Source organism: Staurois parvus, unplaced genomic scaffold, assembly GCF_062004578.1.
Source record: "Staurois parvus isolate SC_StPar_1 unplaced genomic scaffold, SC_StPar_1.0 ptg000090l, whole genome shotgun sequence".
In the NCBI taxonomy this organism is placed as follows: Eukaryota; Metazoa; Chordata; class Amphibia; order Anura; family Ranidae; genus Staurois; species Staurois parvus.
In genome coordinates this window covers 19,905,283-19,929,699 of record NW_028317886.1, presented here as the reverse complement: position 1 = coordinate 19,929,699, position 24,417 = coordinate 19,905,283, and the positions used below count along the sequence as shown (strand labels likewise).

Genomic DNA, 24,417 nt, shown 5'->3' with positions numbered 1-24,417 from the left:
ATCCAAAAAACATTAGTGTTTTAAATAAATAATTATAGTGTCCAAACATAAATTAGTGTCCAAAATATATATATATATATATCTTATAAAAGGGCGTAGCCTACTTGATGTGGACGTTAGAGAGCCTTGCTGTTCTGTGCTGTATGGGAGAGATCCGCGGTGAGCGTTAACTGTATCTCAACCCTTTTTTGCGATTGAAGCTGGTGTCTGTTGGACACCTTGTTTGTGAGTTTCCTTATACCTTTTTTATTAAAGAGATAAATGAAAAAAAACGTATTGCACAATTATGTTCTCTTTTTTGTCCCTGAGTGTACTGTATGCTCTCATGGAGGTATGAGAAAGAGTGGAGAAGTTCATCATAAGAGCTTGGGCTGCAAAGTTGTTTGTCTGTGATTATTATTATCTGGAAGTATCTGAATCATCACCATATCTATTTGGACATCGGGTTCATTGCTCCCAGAGCACAAGTGCTGTTGCTGGTTTATAATCTGACCAGCCATTAGCTCTGGTGAGTTCATTTAATCTCCTTTGGTGGTGGATTTTTCACAATTGGTTCAAGTCACTGAAGATATATATATATTTTTTGGACACTACCGTATTTGCCGGCGTATAAGACGACTGGGCGTATAAGACGACCCCCTACTTTTCCTGTTAAAATATAGAGTTTGAGCTATACTCGCCGTATAAGACTACCCCTCTTCCAACGCGCCCCATCATTGGTGTCAGTGGGGAGGAGGAATAGTGCCCCATCATTGGTGTCAGTGGGGAGGAGGAATAGTGCCCCATCGTTGGTGTCAGTGGGGAGGAGGAATAGTGCCCCATCGTTGGTGTCAGTGGGGGAGGAATAGTGCCCCATCATTGGTGTCAGTGGGGGAGGAATAGTGCCCCATCATTGGTATCAGTGGGGAGAAAAGTGCCCCATCATTGGTGTCAGTGGGGGAGGAATAGTGCCCCATCATTGGTGTCAGTGGGGGAGGAATAGTGCCCCATCATTGGTATCAGTGGGGAGAAAAGTGCCCCATCATTGGTGTCAGTGTGGAGGAGGAATAGTGCCCCATCGTTAGTGTCAGTGGGGGAGAGGAGCGGCTGCTCCTTCTTTCAGTTCGGCCGCTTGATTTTCGCGGGGCGGTTTGGCTCCACCTCCTCGTCGGTGATTGGTCGCCTGTGTGCCTTTCCAGTGCTGGCGCCCAATCACCGGTGAGGAGGCGGAGCCGAGCGGGCGGCGGGACCATCGAGCGGCCGAACTGAAAGAAGGAGCAGCCGCGCTTCCTGGACCGGATCGTCGTGGGACCGGGACCGGAGCCAGGTAAGGTACAGCAGCCCCTCTGCCCACCCCTGTACTTGGTGTCCGTTGGAGGTGGAGGGGGGGCGGCGCCGCCCCTCGAAAAAGTGCCGCCCTGACACCGGCTCGCCGTATACCGGCGTATAAGACAACCCCCGACTTTTCAAAAAATTTTCACGGGTTGAAAAGTCGTCTTCAACGCCAGCAAATACGGTAATTTATGTTTGGACACTAAAATTATTTATTTAAAACACTAATGTTTTTTGGATGATGATATACACCTTTGTATAAGTTTGTTATTAGTGCATACCTTTTAATTAGGATAACATCTCAAGAATGATCAGTGGGAACAGGATGCACCAGAGCTCAATTTTGAGTGTCACGGCACAGGTTGTGAATACTTATGTACATGTGTTTTTTTTTTTTTTTTATTTTTAATAAAATGCAAAGATTTCAAAACGAACTTCTTTGACGTTGTCATTATGGGGTATTGTTTGTAGAATGTTGAGGAAAAATTATTTAATCCATTTTGGAATAAGGCTGTAACATAACAAAATGTGGCAAAAGTTAAGCGCTGTGAAGTGAATACTTTCTGGATGCACTGTATGTCAACTGATCACAAGATAGATAAACAGATTATTGTACCTAGGAGAGTGTAAAGAGGTTTGCAAAGCGTGATCTGTTAGTGGACCCTGCAGACAAATTTTGAAAGTCTGCTTTTGGTCTCTGTAGACTATTTCTGGGTAGGGCAAAACTGATAGGAGAAATGGGCTACAAGTTTCTGTCAGCCACTGTGTGCGTCAGTGTGGGAGGTTAATTCATTAAAGGCAAGTAGGTGGTTTACTTTGCAAGTGAATTTCAATTTGAACGGGTGATTACCTTTAGCTTACTGAATGTGGCAAAAATTAAATAATACCCAATCCTATGCAAGGAAAAAGTATAAATATATAAAAAAAAAAAAGTATTTTTTCTTGTACATGATTGGATGATGGAAGTTGGTAGTGCTTCACTATGCTAAGGGAAGATTAATTTGCAGTGAAAAGCCTATATGACTTAGTAAACCAACTCCATGATGTTCAAAGATAAATGCAAGTTTAAAAAAAAATATTCTCTATGCTTATGTGCACTATCCAGACCCCCCTGAGAGTTGACAGTTTCTTTATTATGACTATACTTATGTCCTAAACTACCACCGTCATCAGTAGCAGATTGCTCAATGTTCATGTACATTTTGGAAGCCTCAAAATGTAGAGTCCCCATTTAAATCCCAGCATCCCAGATGAATGTGGCACATAATCCCACCTCTTTCCTCTCTAATTTGCTGTGATAGCTCATCTCATTGGTCAACAATAATTTGGGGAAGCTAAAAAGGAGGAAGATGAGATTTTTAAAATATAGTGCTTCAGGGGCTGCTGGGGTGCATTAGAACATATCTGAAAAGACCTACAGGACCCCATTGGTCTGCTCCTTGAAGGTGGTGGTATAGGGCATTCAAGTGCAAGTATATGCGAATAGGTAAACGCTAACATTATACATGCTTGTGAAATCTACTACCAGTCTACCCACAGGCTTTGGTGCCGTAAAAAAACAATATTAGCAACAGATGTGAATGTAGTGCAGCAGTAGAAATGAAAGTCAGAATAGGTGAAGTCCTCTGTACAAAAATTAGCCAAAATAAATTGAAATACATTTACCATACAGGCAATAATAAATGTTGCAAGTCTTAATGCTTTTGCATTAAAGAAGTTGCAGCATCCCTAAGATATCCTGACTGTTGTTCTCTGTGTGAGAGTGGATGTCTCTCTACAGAGTGGCAACCAGACCCCCTGAGTTAGAACTACAAAGCTTTACCAATTAGAGCACTGTAGCTTTGAACCTGAGGGGACATGTCAGACCACTGTAAATCGACCAGTCCTAAGCAACAGCTTACAGGTGCGGGACAGTATGTTTGAACAATAGCTCTAGTAAAGGCAAAACATCACCCATTAGTACACCCCCCTACACAAAACACTAAAGAGTAAATACATTTTTTTTAAATCCTTACCCATTAGGAGAAAAGTCTAATTGGATTTTCATAATCTCATCTCTCTAAGTGAAAAGATAACAGCATCTGCTCTGCCAAGGAGAGCTGTAACAGCAGGGATTACATCATATCCTCTCCTCTCTATCTGCAGTTAAAGGAAACAACAGTTCCCATCAACTACAGGGAGTTGTAGTGGATGTGGGCGGGTATACTAGGCCTGTATATGTTGAATGTGTCTGAGCCCTCATGCATACTGGGTGTTTTGATAATGCTGGTAATGGTAACTGTTTAAAGGTTTTTTGTTTTTTTTTAAGAGTTTTTGCATTAGCATTTAGAAACATTTTGCCACGTTTGCGTTTTTTCAGGTTATTTTTACCAAAAAATATATATTTTTTTGTTTAAAAAAACAGCCAAAAACGCCGGTTTGTGGCATTTTAGCGTGCTTTGCCACGTTTTTCACCGTTAGAGCATTTTTCCAGCTAAAAAAACTCCTCTAGAAACCCACTAGCCCTGGGTTTTTTTTCCAGCCAAAAAAACGTTGATTACAGTCTATGTGTGCATGGACACATAGGATAACATGATGGGGGGTTTACGGACTGTAGAAAAAAAAAACAGTCAAAAGCCAAAAACAGCCGCTGTAAAAACATCATGTGTGCATGAGGACTGAGAGTCTCGGCCATTGGAATGAATGAACGCTCAAGTGTTAAACACTTCTAGTATTTAAGTGCATTTAGATGTGTTTATGTGCATTAAGCATTTTTTCTACTCAAAAGCTCCTCTCCTGAACATACTGATTATTTTTTTTTCTGCTTGTAAATGCTCCCCTTCTAATATACCTGTAAATGCCTATTCGTGCAAGAACACATAGGCCAACCTAGAGGTGCATTTACAGGCAGAAAAACCGCCAAATGCCAAAAGAGGCAAATTTTAAGCCCTGTGTGTGTGAGCCCCAAATCATAGCTGAAAATTAGCAAACTTCAAAATTGTTTTATAATAGTGCAAGAAGTCAGAGATCCTTTATGTTTTTTTTCCTTGAGATCCATGAATTAATATAGACATTTTTAACTATATAGAACTGCATTAAGATAAATTCATTCATTAAATCTAAATTTGTTTTGAAGAATAATTTTCAACGCAGAGATAGTCCTTTGGTTTCCCTACATCAATTAAAGGTTCAAGCTTAAGTACTCCATCGATGGGCTGTACTCTTCCAGCAGCTAGTGATATGAAATGAGCAGTTACAATGGTATTTTAAACACAACTAGACAACTCTGCAAAATAACTTGAGCCCCATGAATAAATCCAGAGTCCCACACACAGGTTAACAAGGAAGGGAAACTGAGCAAGTGTGGCAGACAGCCAATGCGTGTAAATGTGTCATCTACTCGTAATCCTCTACACACCACCCAGGAATTCTTGTCTTGCCATTTAGAGCCAAGAAAGACATAATCGCCTTTTAAATTTGATCTATTTAAACACAATTTCCACAACTTTCTGTCAACCACACATATGTTCTATTATATCCTCAAGTCACCCTCTCACTGTACCTGTCTGTAGACCATTGTTTCAACAGAAGGGCTACATATTATGTAATACCACTTCTTATGAAGTAGAATACAGTATGTATTTTATAAATACCACACAAATGGATAGACTTTTTCCTTACACTTTAACCACTTCAAGTCCGGACACTTTTACCCCCTTCCTGTCCAGGGCAATTTTCAGCACTATCACACTTTGAATGACAATTGTGCGATCATGCAACACTGTACCCATATGAATTTTTTACCATTTTTTTTAAACAGATAAAGCTTTATTTTGGTATTTATTCACCGCTGGGATTTTTATTTTTTTTGCAATGTAAATGAAAATGTCCAAAAATTTTGAAAAAAAGTGTTTTTCTTATAAAATTTTGTAAATAAATCTTTCATCATAAATCTTGACCGAAATGTATTCCGTTATCTTTTTAGTAAAAAAAAAATAAGCCAAATTAGTTTATAACCAAAAACTATAATTTTTAAACTTTTTTTTACTTTTTTATTTTTATTTTTTTTATATTATTTGTTTTTTTAAATTTGCATACTGTCACCCTAGCAGTACAGTGTCACCATGTGGACACTGTACTACTTGTGGGGGGTGATGAAGATTTTTTTTTTTTTTTTTTTTTTTACAGTGATTGCTTTTACACCCATATAGGATGTAAAAGCAATCATTTCTCATTCTCTCTGTCTGCATTCTTGCAGCCATTGAGAACTACTGAGTGAGCTGTGATTGGTCACAGCTTGTCACATCGTACAAGGCTGTTGTGAATAGCCTTGTACCATGTGACCTCTGTGATCATTCACAGATTTCACACGTAGTAAGCAATGAAGTCACAAGTGCAGTGCTTACTACTTTGCATGTGATCACTGATTGGCCAATCAGTGATCACATGATCGGGACCTCGTACAGAGGTCCCGTCCGATGATCAGTGTTTCACTGTGTCCGGAGGTGCTGCGTGCTCCCAGGGAGCTCGCACAGCTAGAAATGGCGGGTGCCGTTTATGAACGGCAACCCGCCCCTGGAGTGCCACCATCCTGCCGTTCATAAACAGTAGGCGGACGGCAAGTGGTTAATAGAGAAGAGAAAAGTGTGACTAAACGTTTTTGGCCAAACTTCTCTTCTGAGTCACAGAAGTGCAATTATTTCTACACTCCTATGATCCAGAGTCAGCGGAAAGCGACCTAAACCCCGCTGTTGGCTAATGTCACAGAGCCAACAGCCGATCAATCCACGTGCCTGGCCAGCGATCTAGTTAGTGCTGGAGGGGCAGAGCAGAGAGTGGAAATTGACAGTCCCCGCTCTCTGCATAGTGAAGATTGAGAATGGAGTGATCAGTGGTCATGTGTTCACCCAGGTCCTGCTCTTAGAGCCAGCAGGGGGACAGCTACAGCATCTGATGCTGCAGCCATATAGGTACTGTAAGTATGTATGTCTATTTTTTTTGTTTCCCACACTTCTGTTTAATTTCTCATAATTGTTTTTTTTTCAATTGGTTAAATATACCAATGAAGTGTTTTGTTAAATCTGTTCAAAAAGTGTAACAAAAAAAATACTTGGTTATCATGTCAGAAATCTTGTGAGCACATAACGTCCTGTACTCTTTGACTCTGCTGACAATCACCATTAAGCATTGTTCTAAGTTCTCTCTGTAGGCTACAATACACCTGCCCCTTAAGTTATGGAAAACAGGTGAGGGGAGGTGTTCCATAGTCCTAAAACTAATCCTTTAACTTCTTTTGCAGCCAAATTTGGATAACACCCAAGTTATATTTGTTACATGTGCCCATTAACATAGCATACCTTAAAAAAAAAATTCTGGTTACCTTTTTAAGTGCTTTTTACCTGCTATAAAATCCTAGTAAGTTTTCCCTGCATAGTAATGTTTAGGATGGGGCTATAGAGTAAAGTTTAAAAAATTAACCCTGTCTGTACAGTGCTCACCGCTCTACATTATCAATTGTAACCACTTGCCGACCAGTCACTTGTCTGGTATGTCACCGGTCTTCACGATCACGAATACAAGCAGCGGGAGGGGACGCCCCCCCCTTCTCCTTCACCACTTTCACAGGATCACCCATCCCACCGGGAGTCCCGATCCACTAGCTGGTGCCACCATCAGCTGGTTATGGAGCTGAACAAAGAAAGGACCACCTTTGTTCGGCTCTATTAGATTGCAAAAAGGAAGCAATGACCTGACATCACTTCTGGTTTACTCAGAAATACACAGCACCATTTAAAAAAAAATAAAAGCATTCAACCACACCAACCTTGGTGTGATTGAATGCCTTTGAGGGTAGAGGGGGGATTTGGGGTAATTTTTTGTGACAGCAATACATTTTTTATTTTTTTAAAGTGATAGTGTGAAATAAAATAAAGTGCCCCCCCCCCCCGTCCATGCACGCAAAGGCGAACACATGTGCCGGTCCCACAAGCAGACAAACACTGATCGTCCCACACGTGAGGTATCACCGTGAATGTCAGATCATGGGCAGCAATTCTAACACCAGGCCTCCTCTGTAAATCTAAAGTGGTAACCTCTGAAGGCTTTTAAATTGTCACCTATGGATTACGTTTGTTGCCGCTGCACGGACATACACAATTTTAAAGCGTGACATGTTTGGTATCTATTTACTGGACATAACATTGTTTATTTTTTACAATAAATTTGGGTTAAATTGTGTTTTTTTGTATTTTTTTCTTTAAAAATATTTGAAAAACCGCTGTGCAAATACGGTGTAAAAAATAAATATAAAAATAAAATAAAAATTTGCAAAACCCTCCATTTTATTTTCTAGGGCCTCGGTTTTAAAAAAATATATGTTTGGGGGGTTCCAAGTAATTTTCTAGAAAAAAAAAACTATTTGTTTTATGTGAACAAAAAGTGCCAGAAAAAGCCTGGTCCTAAACTAGAGTAAACTAGATTTCAACACAGTCTTTCTGAACACGCTTGCTTTGTAGTCTATGGGAACTCTACTTGCCTTACATTCCTTTATTCTTTCTCTGTTCCTCCCTCCCTCCTCTTCTCTTTCCCTTTAGTTTGATTTTTTTTTTATTTTGTTTTTCCCATATAAGGTCTGGTCTGACTAGTCCTCACCTCCTGCCCCTCCCTCCAGTCCCTGGGACCAAGGACCCAGGTACTCAGTGTCGACCCCTGTCTTATACCCAGGGGTCGTAGTTCCCTAATAGTTCCATAATATGTGCCTTATCGTATGTATTCCCTGCACAGAAGTTTAGATTTTATGTTCTCTTTTATGTTATTCTCAATAAAAATTATTGTACAAGAACACAGTCTTTCTTAACAAAGGGGTACTTTATTTAGAAGCTGCATTGTATGGTATGAGATATAGCTCACTGGGTTCCCAGTCTGTGTATGCACTAGAGACACTAGAAGACTCCAAAGACATGCTGGTAGGTTAATTGGATCCTGTCTAAGTTATCCCTAGTATGTGTATGTATGTATGTATGTATGTAAGTTAGGGACCTTAGATTGTACACACCTTGAGGGTTAGGGACTGATGTGAATGTACAATATATTTGTAAAGCGCTGCGCAAATTGAGGGCACTACATAAGTACCTGAAATAAATAAATAAGACTGTCTAGAAATGCTTACAATGTGTGATGAGGCCTTCTCCTCAAAAAGATCTAACTGGTAGGATGTATTTAATTTTTTTTTTATTATGCTGTGTTTTAAGTGTATTTGTATGCTGTGTGAATGAGTACACAACAAACATTAAGTGGGATTTTCTCAAATTTGACTGAAAAAGTGGAAAAAACACAGCCATCCCAACCATCACCATACATTTTTGTTTTATCTTAGGCTTAAAGTGGCGGAGTTGCACCTGAAAAAAAAAATTCAGCAGCTACAAAAAAACTGTAGCTGCTGACTCTTAAAATACAGACACTTACCTGTCCCTCGGTCCAGCAGTGTCCTCACCACCGCTGGTTTCACCGGTCGTCTTCTCTCCCTGGTGTCGACATCTTCAGTGTGGGCACTCGGCTGTGACAGCTTGCGGCTTCACAGCCGGGTGCCCACTGTGCATGGGCTTTGTGAATGGCCCCGTAGTCTTCTGGGACCTGCCACGTGTCCCAGAAGACTACGGGGAGGGAGGGGGGGGAGGACAACTTCTGTTTCCAATCGCCTAGGCGATAACAGTGGAAGTGGGAGTGGATACCTGTCAAATCTGGGTACTCCCCCCCCGCTCCTCAAAGGTGCCAATACTTAATGGGGATCGGGAGACAAAAGCTTAAAGCGGAACTTCCCCTTTTGGGTGCAGCTCCGATTTAAATAAATGTTAAGGTATTCATCATCACTTTAAGGCACCACCTTATTTTGTAATATGAGGATGGGTAGAGGTATTATTATTACATCGAGTTTATATAGCGCCAAAGGGTTTGCTCAGCACTGTACAATAGAGGTATCAATGTAAATTCAGTCTAGAACTGTATCTTAAAACTAGAGTAACCGGAGAAAATGATCACTAGCTAGACTGCTGAGCTGGTCATCACATACCAAAGGTTCAGCCAGTACCTGTCAAAACTGGTCCATTATTAATTCTTAGTATGCCATTACTAGCCATGAGACAAGAAAAGTGTGGGTTCAGTAAGAATTTTACTAGTTCCTGATAATTTTTTTTCATATTTGGGTGACACGGTTGTCTTTATGTTCACCAGCAGAGTTACAAAATATTCTCTTCAAAACATTCCTTCCCAGTTTCATTTTGCAAACCATAAGCAATATGTAAGTATTTGTGTTGTACAATGGTATAAATACTACTATTCTACTGAAGTATTACTGTACATCAATGATGTACTAAAACCTAATCAGTGGAGCTGGAAATGTTTACCTGATTCTTCATTTGCACCCTATGCCATTTTTTAAGAAAGTGTATGTATACGAGGTACAGGTAAAAGTGAAAGAAAGTTCCATTAAAAATAATTTCAGATTTTTCTGAACAGAAAAATGCTTATGAACACTAACTGGTTGGCCAGTGTAGTTTTATTAGAACGTAATTGCTTTTCAAGATTTGAATGGATGCTAATATAAAAGGGCAATAGGTTCAGATTTCAAAATAAGATCTCATATAGAATATCCTCTAACCATACAGCAAATCTAATAATGTACTTCAAGCTTGAAGTATTGCAGACTCACTTTTAAAAATACCAATGAAAAAAAGGCAACTAAATTAGCAAGATCTTATATAGATTATTGTCTACTGATACAGCATATATGCCACTAGGCACTTTACAAGAAATGTAGTAATTATATTTCAGTATTAGCTTGGACTCTGCAAAATTTACTTACCACTTGCATGGCTGAGCTCCTGGGGGGATGTGGCTCTATTAACAGCTGTGAAGGGGTCTGTCCAAAACTCCGGATCTGGGCCTCCACACCCTAGAAAATTATTACAAATGTAGAGTCAAAAACAAGTGTCAGTGAGATGAGAAAGAGTTGTAATAAGTAATCAACATTTTGTTAATCCTGACTGGTACCATATCCAAAAGGCCTCTATATAGTTCTGGAGCTTGGCACTGCTATTTCTGGTGAAGTCATTTTTAGGAGCTTACATATTCTTTTCATGAGAAAACTCTCCATGCTGCTGTGTGATATTAAGCAGAAACAGGCTCTGATATTACAATCAGAAATTATGTGTTTTGCCTGGATTGCTGATGATTACCTCAGCTATGCATAACTCGGCAGATAAACTTCATCACAATGTTAATAAAACAAAGAATATTCATGAAGTGAAAATTCATACAATGAAAATTATTGTATATACTTAATCGATATAATCTCAACTACATAGACGCTAAATAAAATCTAAATATAAATGAAGTATAAACACACCACTAAGATGAATATAGAGTCCTCGCAAAAAAATTAAAAATAAATGTCCAGAGAAGAAGACAAAATCAATCAAGGTCTTCACTACTTGTGCTCCACTATAGTTTGCTCACTGTTCCATGCACAACCCTGATCAAACACTTCACATCCACAAAGACCTCCCCAGATCACTCTTCAGCATGGATCAAGGTCAGAGCCTGCCTGGGAATTGCTCACCACATGGATCCCAGAATGAAGTATGTGAAGTATATATAGTGTAGTATTTGTTAAAACTAGATCTCCAATAAATAGCATAAAACCAGCATGATAAGAAGAAATCGGGCTGGACTTACAAAGATGGCTGCCACTCCAAGATCCAAAAATGGTGGCGTGACACATATAAACACTGTTCAAAAAATCTCAATGGGTAAAAATATCATGCTGGATATCTATACTGATATGGACTGGGTAAAATGTGCTAGGAATGTAAGAATGCCCCATTGTTTGATGGAAATGAAAGTTATCAACATACAGAGGACTGAATTCAAAGGCACCTCAAAAATCAAAATGAAAATACGATGCAGCAGGCTAGTCCATTTTGCTGAAATTTCATTGCAGCAACTCAAAAATGTACTCAGTAGATTTTATGGCCCCCGCGTGTTTGTATGCATGCCTGACAATATCGGGGCATTCTCCTACCGAGACGACGAATGGAGCCCTGAGGCATTTCCTCCCAGATCTGAACCAAGGCATCACTGAGCTCTTGGACAGTCTGAGGTGCAACCTGGCGTTGTCAGATGGACTGAAACATGATATCCCAGAAGTGTTCTATTGGATTTAGGTCAGGTGAGCATGGGGGTTATTCAATGGTATCAATTCCTTCATCTTCCAGGAACTGCCTGCATACTCTTGCAGCACGAGGTCGCGCACCAGGAGGAACCCAGGACCCACTGCACCAGTGTAGAGTCTGACAATGGATACCTAATGGCAGTCAAGGTTCTGTTGTCTAGCCTGTAGAGGTATGTGCGTCCCTCCATGGACATGCCTCCCCAGACCATCATGGACCCACCAACAAAATGGTCATGCTGAATGTTACAGGCAGAATAACATTCTCCACGGCCAGACTCTTTCATGTCTGTCACATGTGCTCAGGGTAAACCTGTTCTCATCTGTGAAATGCACACGGCGCCAGTGGTGGACCTGCAAATTCTGGTGTTCAAATGCAAATGCCAATTGAGCTCTATGGTGCCAGGCAGTGAGTACAGGGCCCATTGAGGATGTCGGGCCCTCAGGCCACCCTCATGAAGTCCGTTTCTGATTGCTTGGTCAGAGACATTCACACCAGTGACCTGTTGGAGGTCATTTTGTAGGGCTCTGGCAGTGCTCATCCTGTTTCTCCTTGCACAAAGGAGCAGATACCTGTCCTACTGATGGGTTAAGGACCTTCTATGGCGCTGTCCAGCTCTCCTAGAGTAACAGCCTGTTTCCTGGAATCTCCTTCATGCTCTTGAGACTGTGCTGGGAGACACAGCAAACCTTCTGGCAATGGCACACATTGATGTGGCATCCTGGAGGAGTTACACAGCCTGTGCAACCTCTGTAGGGAACAGGCCTCATACTACCAGTAGTGACACTGACCCTAGCCAAATGTGAAACTAGTGAAAAACGGTCAGAAAAGATGAGTAGGGAAAAAAATGCCAGTGGCCTTCACCTGTAAAAATCATTCCTGTTTTGGGGGGGGTCGTCATATTGTTGTCCATCTACTGCACCTGCTGTTAATTTCATTAACACCAAAGCAGCTGAAACTGATTAACAACCCCCTCTGCTACTTAACTGACCAGATCAATATCCCAGGAGTTTATTTGACTTGATGCTATACTCGGATTAAAAAGTGTATCTGTAATATTTTGGAGCAATATATATATATATATATATATATATATATATATATATATATATATATATATACACACACACACACACACAGACACACACACACACACAGACATACATATACACACAGTCAGGTCCATAAATATTGGGACATCGACACAATTCTAACATTTTTGGCTCTATACACCACCACAATGGATTTGATATGAAACGAATAAGATGTGCTTTAACTTCAGACTGTCAGCTTTAATTTGAGGGTATTTACATCCAAATCAGGTGAACGGTGTAGGAATTACAACAGTTTGCATATGTGCCTCCCACTTGTTAAGGGACCAAAAGTAATGGGACAATTGGCTTCTCAGCTGTTCCATGGCCAGGTGTGTGTTATTCCCTCATTATTACAATTACGAGTAGATAAAAGGTCCAGAGTTCATTTCAAGTGTGCTATTTGCATTTGGAATCTGTTGCTGTCAACTCTCAAGATGAGATCCAAAGAGCTGTCACTATCAGTGAAGCAAGCCATCATTAGGCTGAAAAAACAAAAACCCATCAGAGATAGTAAAAACATTAGGCGTGGCCAAAACAACTGTTTGGAACATTCTTAAAAAGAAGGAACTATCAAAGTCCTACCTTTCCTCAGGGCTTGTGCTGCTCCATGTGCTGGCATCCATCTTAGGTCTGCAAAGCATTGTTGGATCCTTTATGCTTTCAGCCCTCTGCGGCTCCTCCAAGGAGGTGGCGGCTTATCACATTTAAGTCTGCTGTTTGCAGCTGTCCATTGCATTCCTGTCCTGTCTGTTGCACAGCAGCAAGCTCCTGTTCAGTTAACTCTTTGCTCTCCTGGATACCGACTCGGCTTTGGCTAAGATTCTTCCTGGCTTCTGACCCCGGGTCTGGCGACCATTCTTCCTGGCTTCTGACCCCGGGCTTTGGTTACGATTCCCGCTGGTTCTCGACTTGATTATCCTGGAAGATGACCTTGGCAGGAGAACGTCTGTCCTACCAAGTCATCCGCTGTTGCTGTCGGACTTGCATAGACTCTTGCCTTGTTTCTGTGTAAATAAACCTATATTTAATTGCACCTCCTTGTGTGTCTGGCTCCTTGCTCCCTGACAGGAACGCACCGGTGAGCTCAGCAACACCAAAAGACCTGGAAGACCACGGAAAACAACTGTGGTGGATGACCGAAGAATTCTTTCCCTGGTGAAGAAAACACCGTTCACAACAGTTGGCCAGATCAAGAACACTCTCCAGGAGGTAGGTGTATGTGTGTCAAAGTCAACAATCAAGAGAAGACTTCACCAGAGTGAATACAGAGGGTTCACCACAAGATGTAAACCATTGGTGAGCCTCAAAAACAGGAAGGCCAGATTAGAGTTTGCCAAACGACATCTAAAAAAGCCTTCACAGTTCTGGAACAACATTCTATGGACAGATGAGACCAAGATCAACTTGTACGAGAATGATGGGAAGAGAAGAGTATGGAGAAGGAAAGTAACTGCTCATGATCCTAAGCATACCACCTCATCAGTGAAGCATGGTGGTGGTAGTGTCATGGCGTGGGCATGTATGGCTGCCAATGGTTCTCTTGTATTTATTGATGATGTGACTGCTGACAAAAGCAGCAGGATGAATTCTGAAGTGTTTCGGGCAATATTATCTGCTCATATTCAGCCAAATGCTTCAGAACTCATTGGACGCCGCTTCACAGTGCAGATGGACAATGACCCAAAGCATACTGCAAAAGCAACCAAAGAGTTTTTTAAGGGAAAGAAGTGGAATGTTATGCAATGGCCAAGTCAATCACCTGACCTGAATCCGATTGAGCATGCATTTCACTTGCTAAAAACAAAACTGAAGGGAAAATGCCCCAAGAACAAGCAGGAACTGAAGACAGTTGCAGTAGAGGCCTGGCAGAGCATCACCAGGGATGAAACCCAGCATCTGGTGATGTCTATGCGTTCCAGACTTCAGGCTGTAATTGACTGCAAAGGATTTGCAACCAAGTATTAAAAAGTGAAAGTTTGATTTATGATTATTATTCTGTCCCATTACTTTTGGTCCCTTAACAAATGGTAGGCACATATGCAAACTGTTGTACTTCCTACACCGTTCACCTGATTTGGATGTAAATACCCTCAAATTAAAGCTGACAGTCTGAAGTTAAAGCACATCTTATTCGTTTCATATCAAATCTATTGTGGTGGTGTATAGAGCCAAAAATGTTAGAATTGTGTCGATGTCCCAATATTTATGGACCTGACTGTATATATATATATACACATACACACATACTGCGTGCATATATATATATATATATATATATATTTATATTACACACACACATATACATACAAACACACACACAGCGGGTAAAATAAGTATTGAACATGTCACCATTTTTCTCAGTAAATAGATCTCTAAAGGTGCTATTGACATGAAATTTTCTCCACATGTCGGTAACAAGCCATGCAAGAAACCAAAACAATAAGTTCAGAAATGATGTTATGGGTAATAAAATGGAATGACACAGGAAAAAAGTATGGAACACGCGAACTGAAATTTATTTAAAATTTGGTACAAAATCCTTTGTTGGTAATGACAGCTACAAGACACTTCCTGCATGGAGAAACTAGTTGCATGCATTACTCAGTTGTGATTTTGGAGCATTCTTCCACACAGTCTTCAAATCTTGAAGGTTCTGTGGTCCTCTTCTATGAACTCCTATCTTTAGTTCTTTCCATAGATTTTCTACTGGCTTCAAGTCAGGTGATTGGCTGGGCCATTCTAGCAGCTTTATTTCCTTTCTTTGAAACCTATTGAGAGTTTCCTTGGCTTTGTGTTTGGGATCATTTTCTTGCTGAAATGCCCACCCTCATTTATTTTGTCTAAATCATTCTGAGATGGCAGCAGATATTTTTATCAAGAATTTCTTGGTACATTTTTCCATCAATCCTTCCTTGCCAGTACCGTATGTTGAAAAAACAGCTCTACACCATGATGCTCCCACCTCCAAACTTCACCGTTGGTATGGGTTTTTTGGGGTGATGTGCAATGCCATTTGACCTCCAAACATGGTCTCATCTGGCCAGACTATATTCTATCAGTATTTCACAGACTTGTCTAAATGTTGTGCAGAAAAACTTTAAACTAGCTTCAACATGCTTTTTCTTCAGCAATAGAGTATTGCATGGTGAGCGTGCATACAGGCCATGGTGGTTGAATGCATTACTTATTGTTTTCTTTGAAACAATTGTACCTGCTAATTCCAGGTCTTTCTGAAGCGCTCTACAAGTGGTCCTTGGCTCTTGGACAATTCTGATAATTCTTTTCACTCCTCTGTCAGAAATCTTGCAAGGAGCACCTGGTTGTGGCCGGTTTATGGTGAAATGATGTTCTTTCCACTTCTGGATTATGGTCCCAATAGTGCTCACTGGAACATTCAGAAGTTCAGAAATCCTTCTGGAACCAATGCCATCTTTATGTTTTGCAACAATAAGGTTGCAAAGGTTTTGAGAGAACTCTTTGCTTTTCTTGTTCTTGCGTGACACCTTGGTAATGAGTTACCTTTTTATAGGCCATCAGTTGAGATTGAACCAGCTATATTAATTTGCACTGACAAGGGGCAGGATTGCTTTTCTATTTACTGATAGATTTCAGCTAGTGTTTTGGCTTTCCATGCCTTTTTGCACCTCCCTTTCTTCATGTGTTCAATACTTTTTCCCATACACACAACTTCATTTTGGAACTTATTTGTTTTGGTTTCTTTGTATGTGTGGATTGCATGGGTTGTTACCAACATGTACTGAAAATTTCATGCCATAGCATCTTTAGAAATATGATTAACAGAGCAAAATGGTGAGGAGTTCAATACTTGTTTTACCAGCTGTATGTATGTTTATACTTAATTTATATTTAGATTTTATTTAGCGTCTATGTGGTTGAGATTATATCCACTAAGTGTATATAATCATTTTCATTGTATGATTTTTCACTTCATATTGTTTTGTGCACTTTAATGTCAGAGCTGCACAATCTTTATTGAATTTCTGTTATTGAGTTTGTTGCCTTTAATGCCAGCTGCTCCTACCTTTAAGCGCTCACTGTTCCCTCTCTTTTTTCTGATTTGCAAAGAATATTCATGAAATACTGTAAAAAACACTTAGAAAGCAGTCATGATGGGGAAAGAGGCAGAAAACCAAGCTTTTTGTGTTCTGCAGATGTGTCTATATATTTCCAATACTACAAATAATTTAGTAATTTAGAATAACCTATTGAATACATTTTATTACAATTTTGGAAGGTAATAAGCAAAGCAGCAAATTTATAACAAGAATGAGCCCAGCTGTTGGCTTGTGCGTGTTTAAGCTCACATTAACACCAGAGCAGAGCGTGTTCACTTGTGACTCTTTTCAAGTGTTATTTGGGCGCCTTTTTTTTGTATTTTTATTTTTTAATGCTTTTAACAAGCTTTTTTAAGCTTTTAACTTTGTGCAAGTGAAGCTTCAGGTCAAGGCCGGTGCAAGGATTTTTGTCTATATAGGCAAAGGTGCATTTTGCTGCCCCCCCACTCCACAATGCAACTCCCCAACCCCATATGGCATACACTTTATTTGAGCTCTATGAAGCTATAGTGATTCTGGTGCTCAGAGAGTTTAACTTACAGAAAAAAGAAGACAACCAAAAAACATCTCCATCACTGTAATACCCATCCTTATTATCCTCACCATCACTTTCTTACTCCCCTTCAATCATCTCAATTATCTTCCTTACTGTCAACCTCATGAAGATCTTTCTCTCCCTCTCCCTTCCATCACTTCTTACCTTCTCCCCACCCCATTACTTTATATTGTCATTCTGATTCTCACTCTCCTGATCCCTCACCCCCAGTCCCAGACTCAAACAGAGCAATGTGATTCTGTAGCGATTGATACTTGGGACAGTAGCACTCACCACCTGGTAGGATCAGGGTGGGTGGGAGGGGCCCTCGAGAAGGTATGAGTTGGCAGCTCAGGAAGGAGGAGGATGAGGATGGCACTCCACATCACTGGTCATCCAGCCTGATCACTCTGCACCCATGTCTGTGGACGGGTTGGGGTCAGGGGTGGTGATGTCACACTCTGGGGGCAGGGCTGGGATGGATGGAGAGCACACGTCCCTGGATATCGCAGCCAGTGGCTCTCCCTGGTCATAAAATAGGTGATGAGGATTGGGATGAAGCAGAGGAGAGGGGGATGGGGACCCTCATTGGTCACAGAGAGTCCTGAGAGCTCCCTCCTCCCTTCATTCTGACATCTCTGTTTTGGTTAGAGGGATTCACATTTTATGCTCCCCCATATCCAGGCACCCTAAGGCAGCTGCCTAAGCAGTCTTGTACTGGCAGCAGCCCTGCTTCAGATACTTGTTTCTTGAGCAGGGCAAGGGAATAAAAACAGTTCTAGAGGAGGGCAGGAGTTTTTCAGGTATGAAAATGTGTGTCGCATGTTTACAGGCACTTCCATTAAAACCTACTGGGCCAAAAATGCCTGATTATGCTCATTTATGTCATTAATCAAATACAAGCAATGGGATTTTACATGTTTAGCTTAATCAGGCAAAGAGAAAAACACTGCAACACACGCAGGTGTGGATGGGGCCTTAGACGTGTTCTAAATGTAAGCACAGCATAACAAATATCGTGTCAATGGTCATCATATGTTGATATGGAAGAGTATTCCTACATATCTTATACAAACAAATATCTTATTTGTTCAATCCCAAATAGTCAAGAGCTGGGGGTCTAGTATACCTATGAAGACCGTTATTATAAATCATGCTTTCACTATTCAAAAACAAAAAATAATAAAACATTAATAGTGAGAAGCTGCTTGCGAAATACCCAAATACATAGATATCACATATTTTCAAAAACAAAATATTGCAATGTTACTCCTTTATGTTATTAATATCATGACACACCAAATATACCTAATAATCCTGTAAACAATCATCTAAAATAATTAAGAATATTGGTATAAACCTGTGAATAAAACAATCAAGTAATGCTACAGTGAGTCTAAAAAAAATCAATGAGTGAGAAATGAATATTCAACAAAAAGTGACCAGAAGAATATAAAAGCTGTTTAACTAAATGGATATGACCCCTAAATATCTGAGGTCATATGTACTTGTGTGTGTCAAGGTCCTACCTTTTCCCAGAGGTTATGTTAATCCATGTGCTGGCATCCATCTTGGATTTCTGCTGAGCATGGTGGGAAGCTTTTATGCCTTCAGGTCTCTGAGGTCCATCCCCCAGAGGGGTGTGGCTGAGTACATATAAGCCTGTGATCCGCACATGCTCTTTGCACTTGTGTCTTGTGTCTTTGTCTTGCTACAGCTCTGTGTATATGCTCGCGACTCTTCTGGTATTTGACTCGGCTTGTGACTAGACCATTCTCTGTGTTTTCCTTCGATCTGACCTTCCGTTGCTGAACCCGGCCCGTGACCTGTGATTCTCTGTCTACTGTTCTGTACTGTTTTGTCCCATTGTTGTTGACCCAGCTTGCCTGACTACGCTATTGTCATTCTCACCAGCTACACGCCATTGGCGGCGGCCATTACCGCAGCCGGGGTATCTCGGGGGCCGCGACCTGGTTCCTGGCTGTGTCAAGTCCATCCCCACCATCAGGGGCCCTGGTGAAGGGCAGCCTGGGACTTAGACTCCGCGCCCTGAGGGACTTCGGTCTGTTGGTGGTGGTTGTCGTCAGCCAGTGCGTTACCCTGCCACTAGGCCTACCTGTCCGTTCCACAGCCCTGCCCTGACAGTGTGACAATGGGTCATAATATGATTAACAGCCTTTCAGCGATTTCCCTCCAGCTCAAAGATGTCTCAGAAAGCATGCCATAATAAAGTAAAACAACCTTTGCAGCAATCTCCCATCAGCTCAGTAAAAACTCGAGAATATACCATAATATAGATCATACAAAAGGGAAGAAAGGTGACTCCACAAAGTGTAAAACAGCAGATTTGTATGAATTATAATCAAAGGTTAATCAAACATAGAGAAGTATTACAGCATACAGGTTTAAAAACCCAAAGCCGCTCACTCTGGATGGCATGATGACGTTAGCTCCTAAGGCTGACGCGTTTCGTCAGCAGATGACATCATCAGCGGCCAGGACTTTATTATGGAATATCTTTTAAATTATTGCAGAGCTGATGAGAGTTTTTGGCAAAGGGAGTTTTATTTTATTAGGGGTCATATCCATTTGATAAGTAGCTTCTTCTGGTGGCGGAAGAAAGTAATTGTTTGTGGAAACACGACAATTTCTCACAAATTAATTATTCTTTTGGACTTTCATCGCAGGAATACTTAGCTGTTTTATTCAGGTGTATATACAATATTCTCTGTTATTCTAGATAATTGTTTACAGACTTATTAAATATATTTGGTGTGCCCTGATATTAATCATTCTATTAATCACCTAAAGAGCACTGCAATATATATATATTTTTAATATGGAGAGGTTTAACTGAATAAGGTAAAGCCTAACTGGAATTAGATGATGAACCCCTTGAGGGTAAATCTCATAGAACACAGCTGAAAGCTAACAGATGCACATGAGTTCTCCTATATTTCCATTACAAAGCCTTTAAAGGGTAAATGCGAGGGTATTTCTTTGCCCTGCATACCCTAGGGGATTCTACGAAAAAAACTCTATTAACAAATTTACTCAAAATGATGCCAATGGTAGCAAAACTGTTAGCTAATGTGAAAGAGGTTATCTTCATGTGAAATATCTGTGTTGTCATGTATCTTGTCTCTATGTATAGTTTGTAATTTTTATGTGCATAAGGGCAGCCGTATCTTCTCATTACATAAGTAGATACTGTTTGCTACGTAATAGTGATACACTGTGTTGTTTCTTGTTGATCCACTGGTCTCACTGCAAGCCTGCAGCAGAAATTAGACACTCAAAATGCTCCCTATAGCCAGAAACCAGATTGTGTTATCTGCTTTGGCTTTAGGTCACATGAGGAAACGTGAAAGTAGCAATGTGCCCTTTTGATTGTTATGAAGCATGGCTATTAATGAGTGGTTCTCTTTGGGGAGAAATTTCATTAACAAATCCTTTGGATTTTAGTCACATAAATAGCACTGTGGGAGGCTGCAATAGCATCTTCTCCAGAAAAAGACATTTCAGTCATCGGATTACTCTTTATCCATTTCGAATTGTTAAAATAGCTTTAATATTTGAGCATAACTTTGCTTTAATAAACGAAAAATAAGGATTATATAGACTTGACATCCCTAAATTTATTATATTTGGCCTTACTTGTTACTGATAGGGATGGACAACATTCTGTAATCTGGAGGGAGAACGGTTTGTATAGCAAGACAAAGCTCCCAGCAGAGGTCAGTGGATTAAGGGAGCCAAGAACATGCTGCACATATGGAGACAGTTAAGGTAAACACATAGGTTTGTTGCTTTTTCTTTGCAGACACAAATGTAAAATTTGCTATTTTCATGACCGTCTGAGAGAACTAAGGCTGTGAATAGAGAAATGAAAACAGACCAACTATAACAGGAAAAGGTAGGATGCTGAGCATAGACATTTTATAGGCAATCTAATCCATAAAAGCTCTGTGACCTCTCATGTATCGAAAACAGCAATTAAATAGCAAAATCCCTACTATGAACTGCAACAATAAAATGCTTAATTGACCTAACTCATAACTTTTCTGTGGGTGTTGGATTACTCACAATATCACAACACATACAGTTATGCAGTTATGGCCAAAATCAAACATATTAATGAGACATCATCTTTCAGCCACCCAAAAAGCCACCATAAACTAAATAAGCAGAAGAGTACCTGTGTCCAGGCAAGTTCATCTAACATAGCACAAATTAAAGTAATTACTACATTTTAAGAAATGTTACCACTGGAAAATCTTTGTATTTCCTATTTATCATTTATAATTAATGGTACAATCCATACCTACTAGTTTGTTTTGGCCTAAATAAAGCAATTGCATCAAAACATTAGATGTAATGTTCATGTCTGAAACATAACAGGTGTTTCACTGTTTTTCAGTAGCTTACATTATATACAGTATAACATTTATGTTAAGCTTAATGATTAAAAAGACTAATGAAGAATAATTTAACACTGCTAAATAATGTTTTCCAATATCTAGGTAAGGTACGGATAGGAAAAAAAAACAGAATTGTACTTGACAGTTACATCTGCTGGGAGGACTAAAATATAATCCTGACTGCCAGTCTGAGACAAACTAGCTAGTCAAAGCAGACACAGGCAAGAGAAATACAGCACATGTCACTCAATGGCATTCTGAGGCAATGAAATTATGGATAATTTCAAACAAAGTCTATGTCTTTAAGTGCTTGGTTTAAACACCTTCTGCTCTGGATACTGGACACAAGGAGGCTGATGTATGAGAAAAGTGTGCTATATGAAACATTTCTTGTTCTTCGAGAAACCTTGTTTCAGATTTTAAACCTAAGCTGCATAAATATCAGGCAGAAGTGGATTGGCTTCTATGCGCAGCAGGAAATATTTCCCAAGCCCACACTCCATGCATTAGCTCCAAAGTGAACATTCAACAATAGAATATTTATTTATTATTTATTTCAGGTACTTACAGTCAGGTCCATAAATATTGGGACATCGACACAATTCTAGCATTTGTGGCTCTATACACCACCACAATGGATTTGAAATGAAACAAACAAGATGTGCTTTAACTGCAGACTGTCAGCTTTAATTTGAGGGTATTTACATCTAAATCAGGTGAACGGTGTAGGAATTACAACAGTTTGCATATGTGCCTCCCACTTGTTAAGGGACCAAAAGTAATGGGACAATTGGCTTCTCGGCTGTTCCATGGCCAGGTGTGTGTTATTCCCTCATTATCCCAATTACAATGAGCAGATAAAAGGTCCAGAGTTCATTTCAAGTGTGCTATTTGCATTTGGAATGTGTTGCTATCAACTCTCAAGATGAGATCCAAAGAGCTGTCACTATCAGTGAAGCAAGCCATCATTAGACTGAAAAAACAAAACAAACCCATCAGAGAGATAGCAAAAACATTAGGCGTGGCCAAAACAACTGTTTGGAACATTCCTAAAAAGAAGGAACGCACCGGTGAGCTCAGCAACACCAAAAGACCCAGAAGACCATGGAAAACAACTGTGGTGGATGACCGAAGAATTCTTTCCCTGGTGAAGAAAACACCGTTCACAACAGTTGGCCAGATCAAGAACACTCTCCAGGAGGTAGGTGTATGTGTGTCAAAGTCACCAATTGAGAGAGGACTTCACCAGAGTGAATACAGAGGGTTCACCACAAGATGTAAACCATTGGTGAGCCTCAAAAACAGGAAGGCCAGATTAGAGTTTGCCAAACGACATCTAAAAAAGCCTTCACAGTTCTGGAACAACATCCTATGGACAGATGAGACCGAGATCAACTTGTACCAGAGTGATGGGAAGAGAAGAGTATGGAGAAGGAAAGGAACTGCTCATGATCCTAAGCATACCACCTCATCAGTGAAGCATGGTGGTGGTAGTGTCATGGCGTGGGCATGTATGGCTGCCAATGGAACTGGTTCTCTTGTACTTATTGATGATGTGACTGCTGACAAAAGCAGCAGGATGAATTCTGAAGTGTTTCGGGCAATATTATCTGCTCATATTCAGCCAAATGCTTCAGAACTCATTGGATGCCGCTTCACAGTGCAGATGGACAATGACCAAAAGCATACTGCAAAAGCAACCAAAGAGTTTTTTAAGGGAAAGAAGTGGAATGTTCTGCAATGGCCAAGTCCATCACCTGACCTGAATCCGATTGAGCATGCATTTCACTTGCTGAAGACCAAACTGAAGGGAAAATGCCCCAAGAAAAAGCAGGAACTGAAGACAGTTGCAGTAGAGGCCTGGCAGAGCATCACCAGGGATGAAACCCAGCATCTGGTGATGTCTATGCGCTCCACACTTCAGGCTGTAATTGACTGCAAAGGATTTGCAACCAAGTATTAAAAAGCAAAAGTTTGATTTATGATTATTATTCTGTCCCATTACTTTTGGTCCCTTAACAAGTGGGAGGCACATATGCAAACTGTTGTAATTCCTACACCGTTCACCTGATTTGGATGGTTCAAATTAAAGCTGACAGTCTGCAGTTAAAGCACATCTTGTTCGTTTCATTTCAAATCCATTGTGGTGGTGTATAGAGCCAAAAATGTTAGAATTGTGTCGATGTCCCAATATTTATGGACCCGACTGTATATAGTGCCGTCAATTTACACAGTGCTTTACATATATATTGCACATTCACATCAGTCCCTAAAGGGGTGTACAATCTAAGGTCCCTAACTTACATTCATACATACACATATTAGGGCCAATTTAGACAGGAGCCAGTTAACCTACCAGCATGTCTTTGGAGTGTGGGAGGAAACCGGAGTACCCGGAGGAAACCCACGCAGCCACATGGAGAACATGCAAACTCCAGGCAGGTGGTGCCGTGGCTGGGATTCGAACCAACGACCCTATTACTGCCAGGCGGAAGTGCTAACCATTTAGCCACTGTGCTGCCCAATAGTTAAGTAGTGACATGCTACAAATAGCAAATATGAAATTAATGTAATGTTTTAGCATTAAATAAAAGAGGCAGTTATACCAGAGTTAGAATCATGGGATATAATCAAAATAGGAGATCAATGTCTGCCATTTGATGCAGAAGCAAGGAATCAAGAGACTTCTCCCATCCATAAAATGCGTGGGGCTCCAACCCAGCATGACCTCATGTATTTGGTCCTTATGCTTCTTCACAGCCCAGATCCACGCTA

The 24,417-nt window shown here is 40.4% G+C and overlaps 1 protein-coding gene across 2 annotated transcripts in view; it reads right to left on the bottom strand.

Annotated features, from left to right (window-relative positions):
- LRBA (LPS responsive beige-like anchor protein) overlaps positions 1 to 24,417 on the bottom strand; it is a 970,380-nt gene that overhangs the window by 97,006 nt on the left and 848,957 nt on the right. For both annotated transcript variants that reach the window (XM_089670467.1, XM_089670468.1), the window contains exon 48: positions 10,151 to 10,240. In XM_089670467.1, coding sequence (XP_089526593.1) covers positions 10,151 to 10,240 — 90 coding nt within the window. The remainder of the gene's footprint in view (positions 1 to 10,150; positions 10,241 to 24,417) is intronic.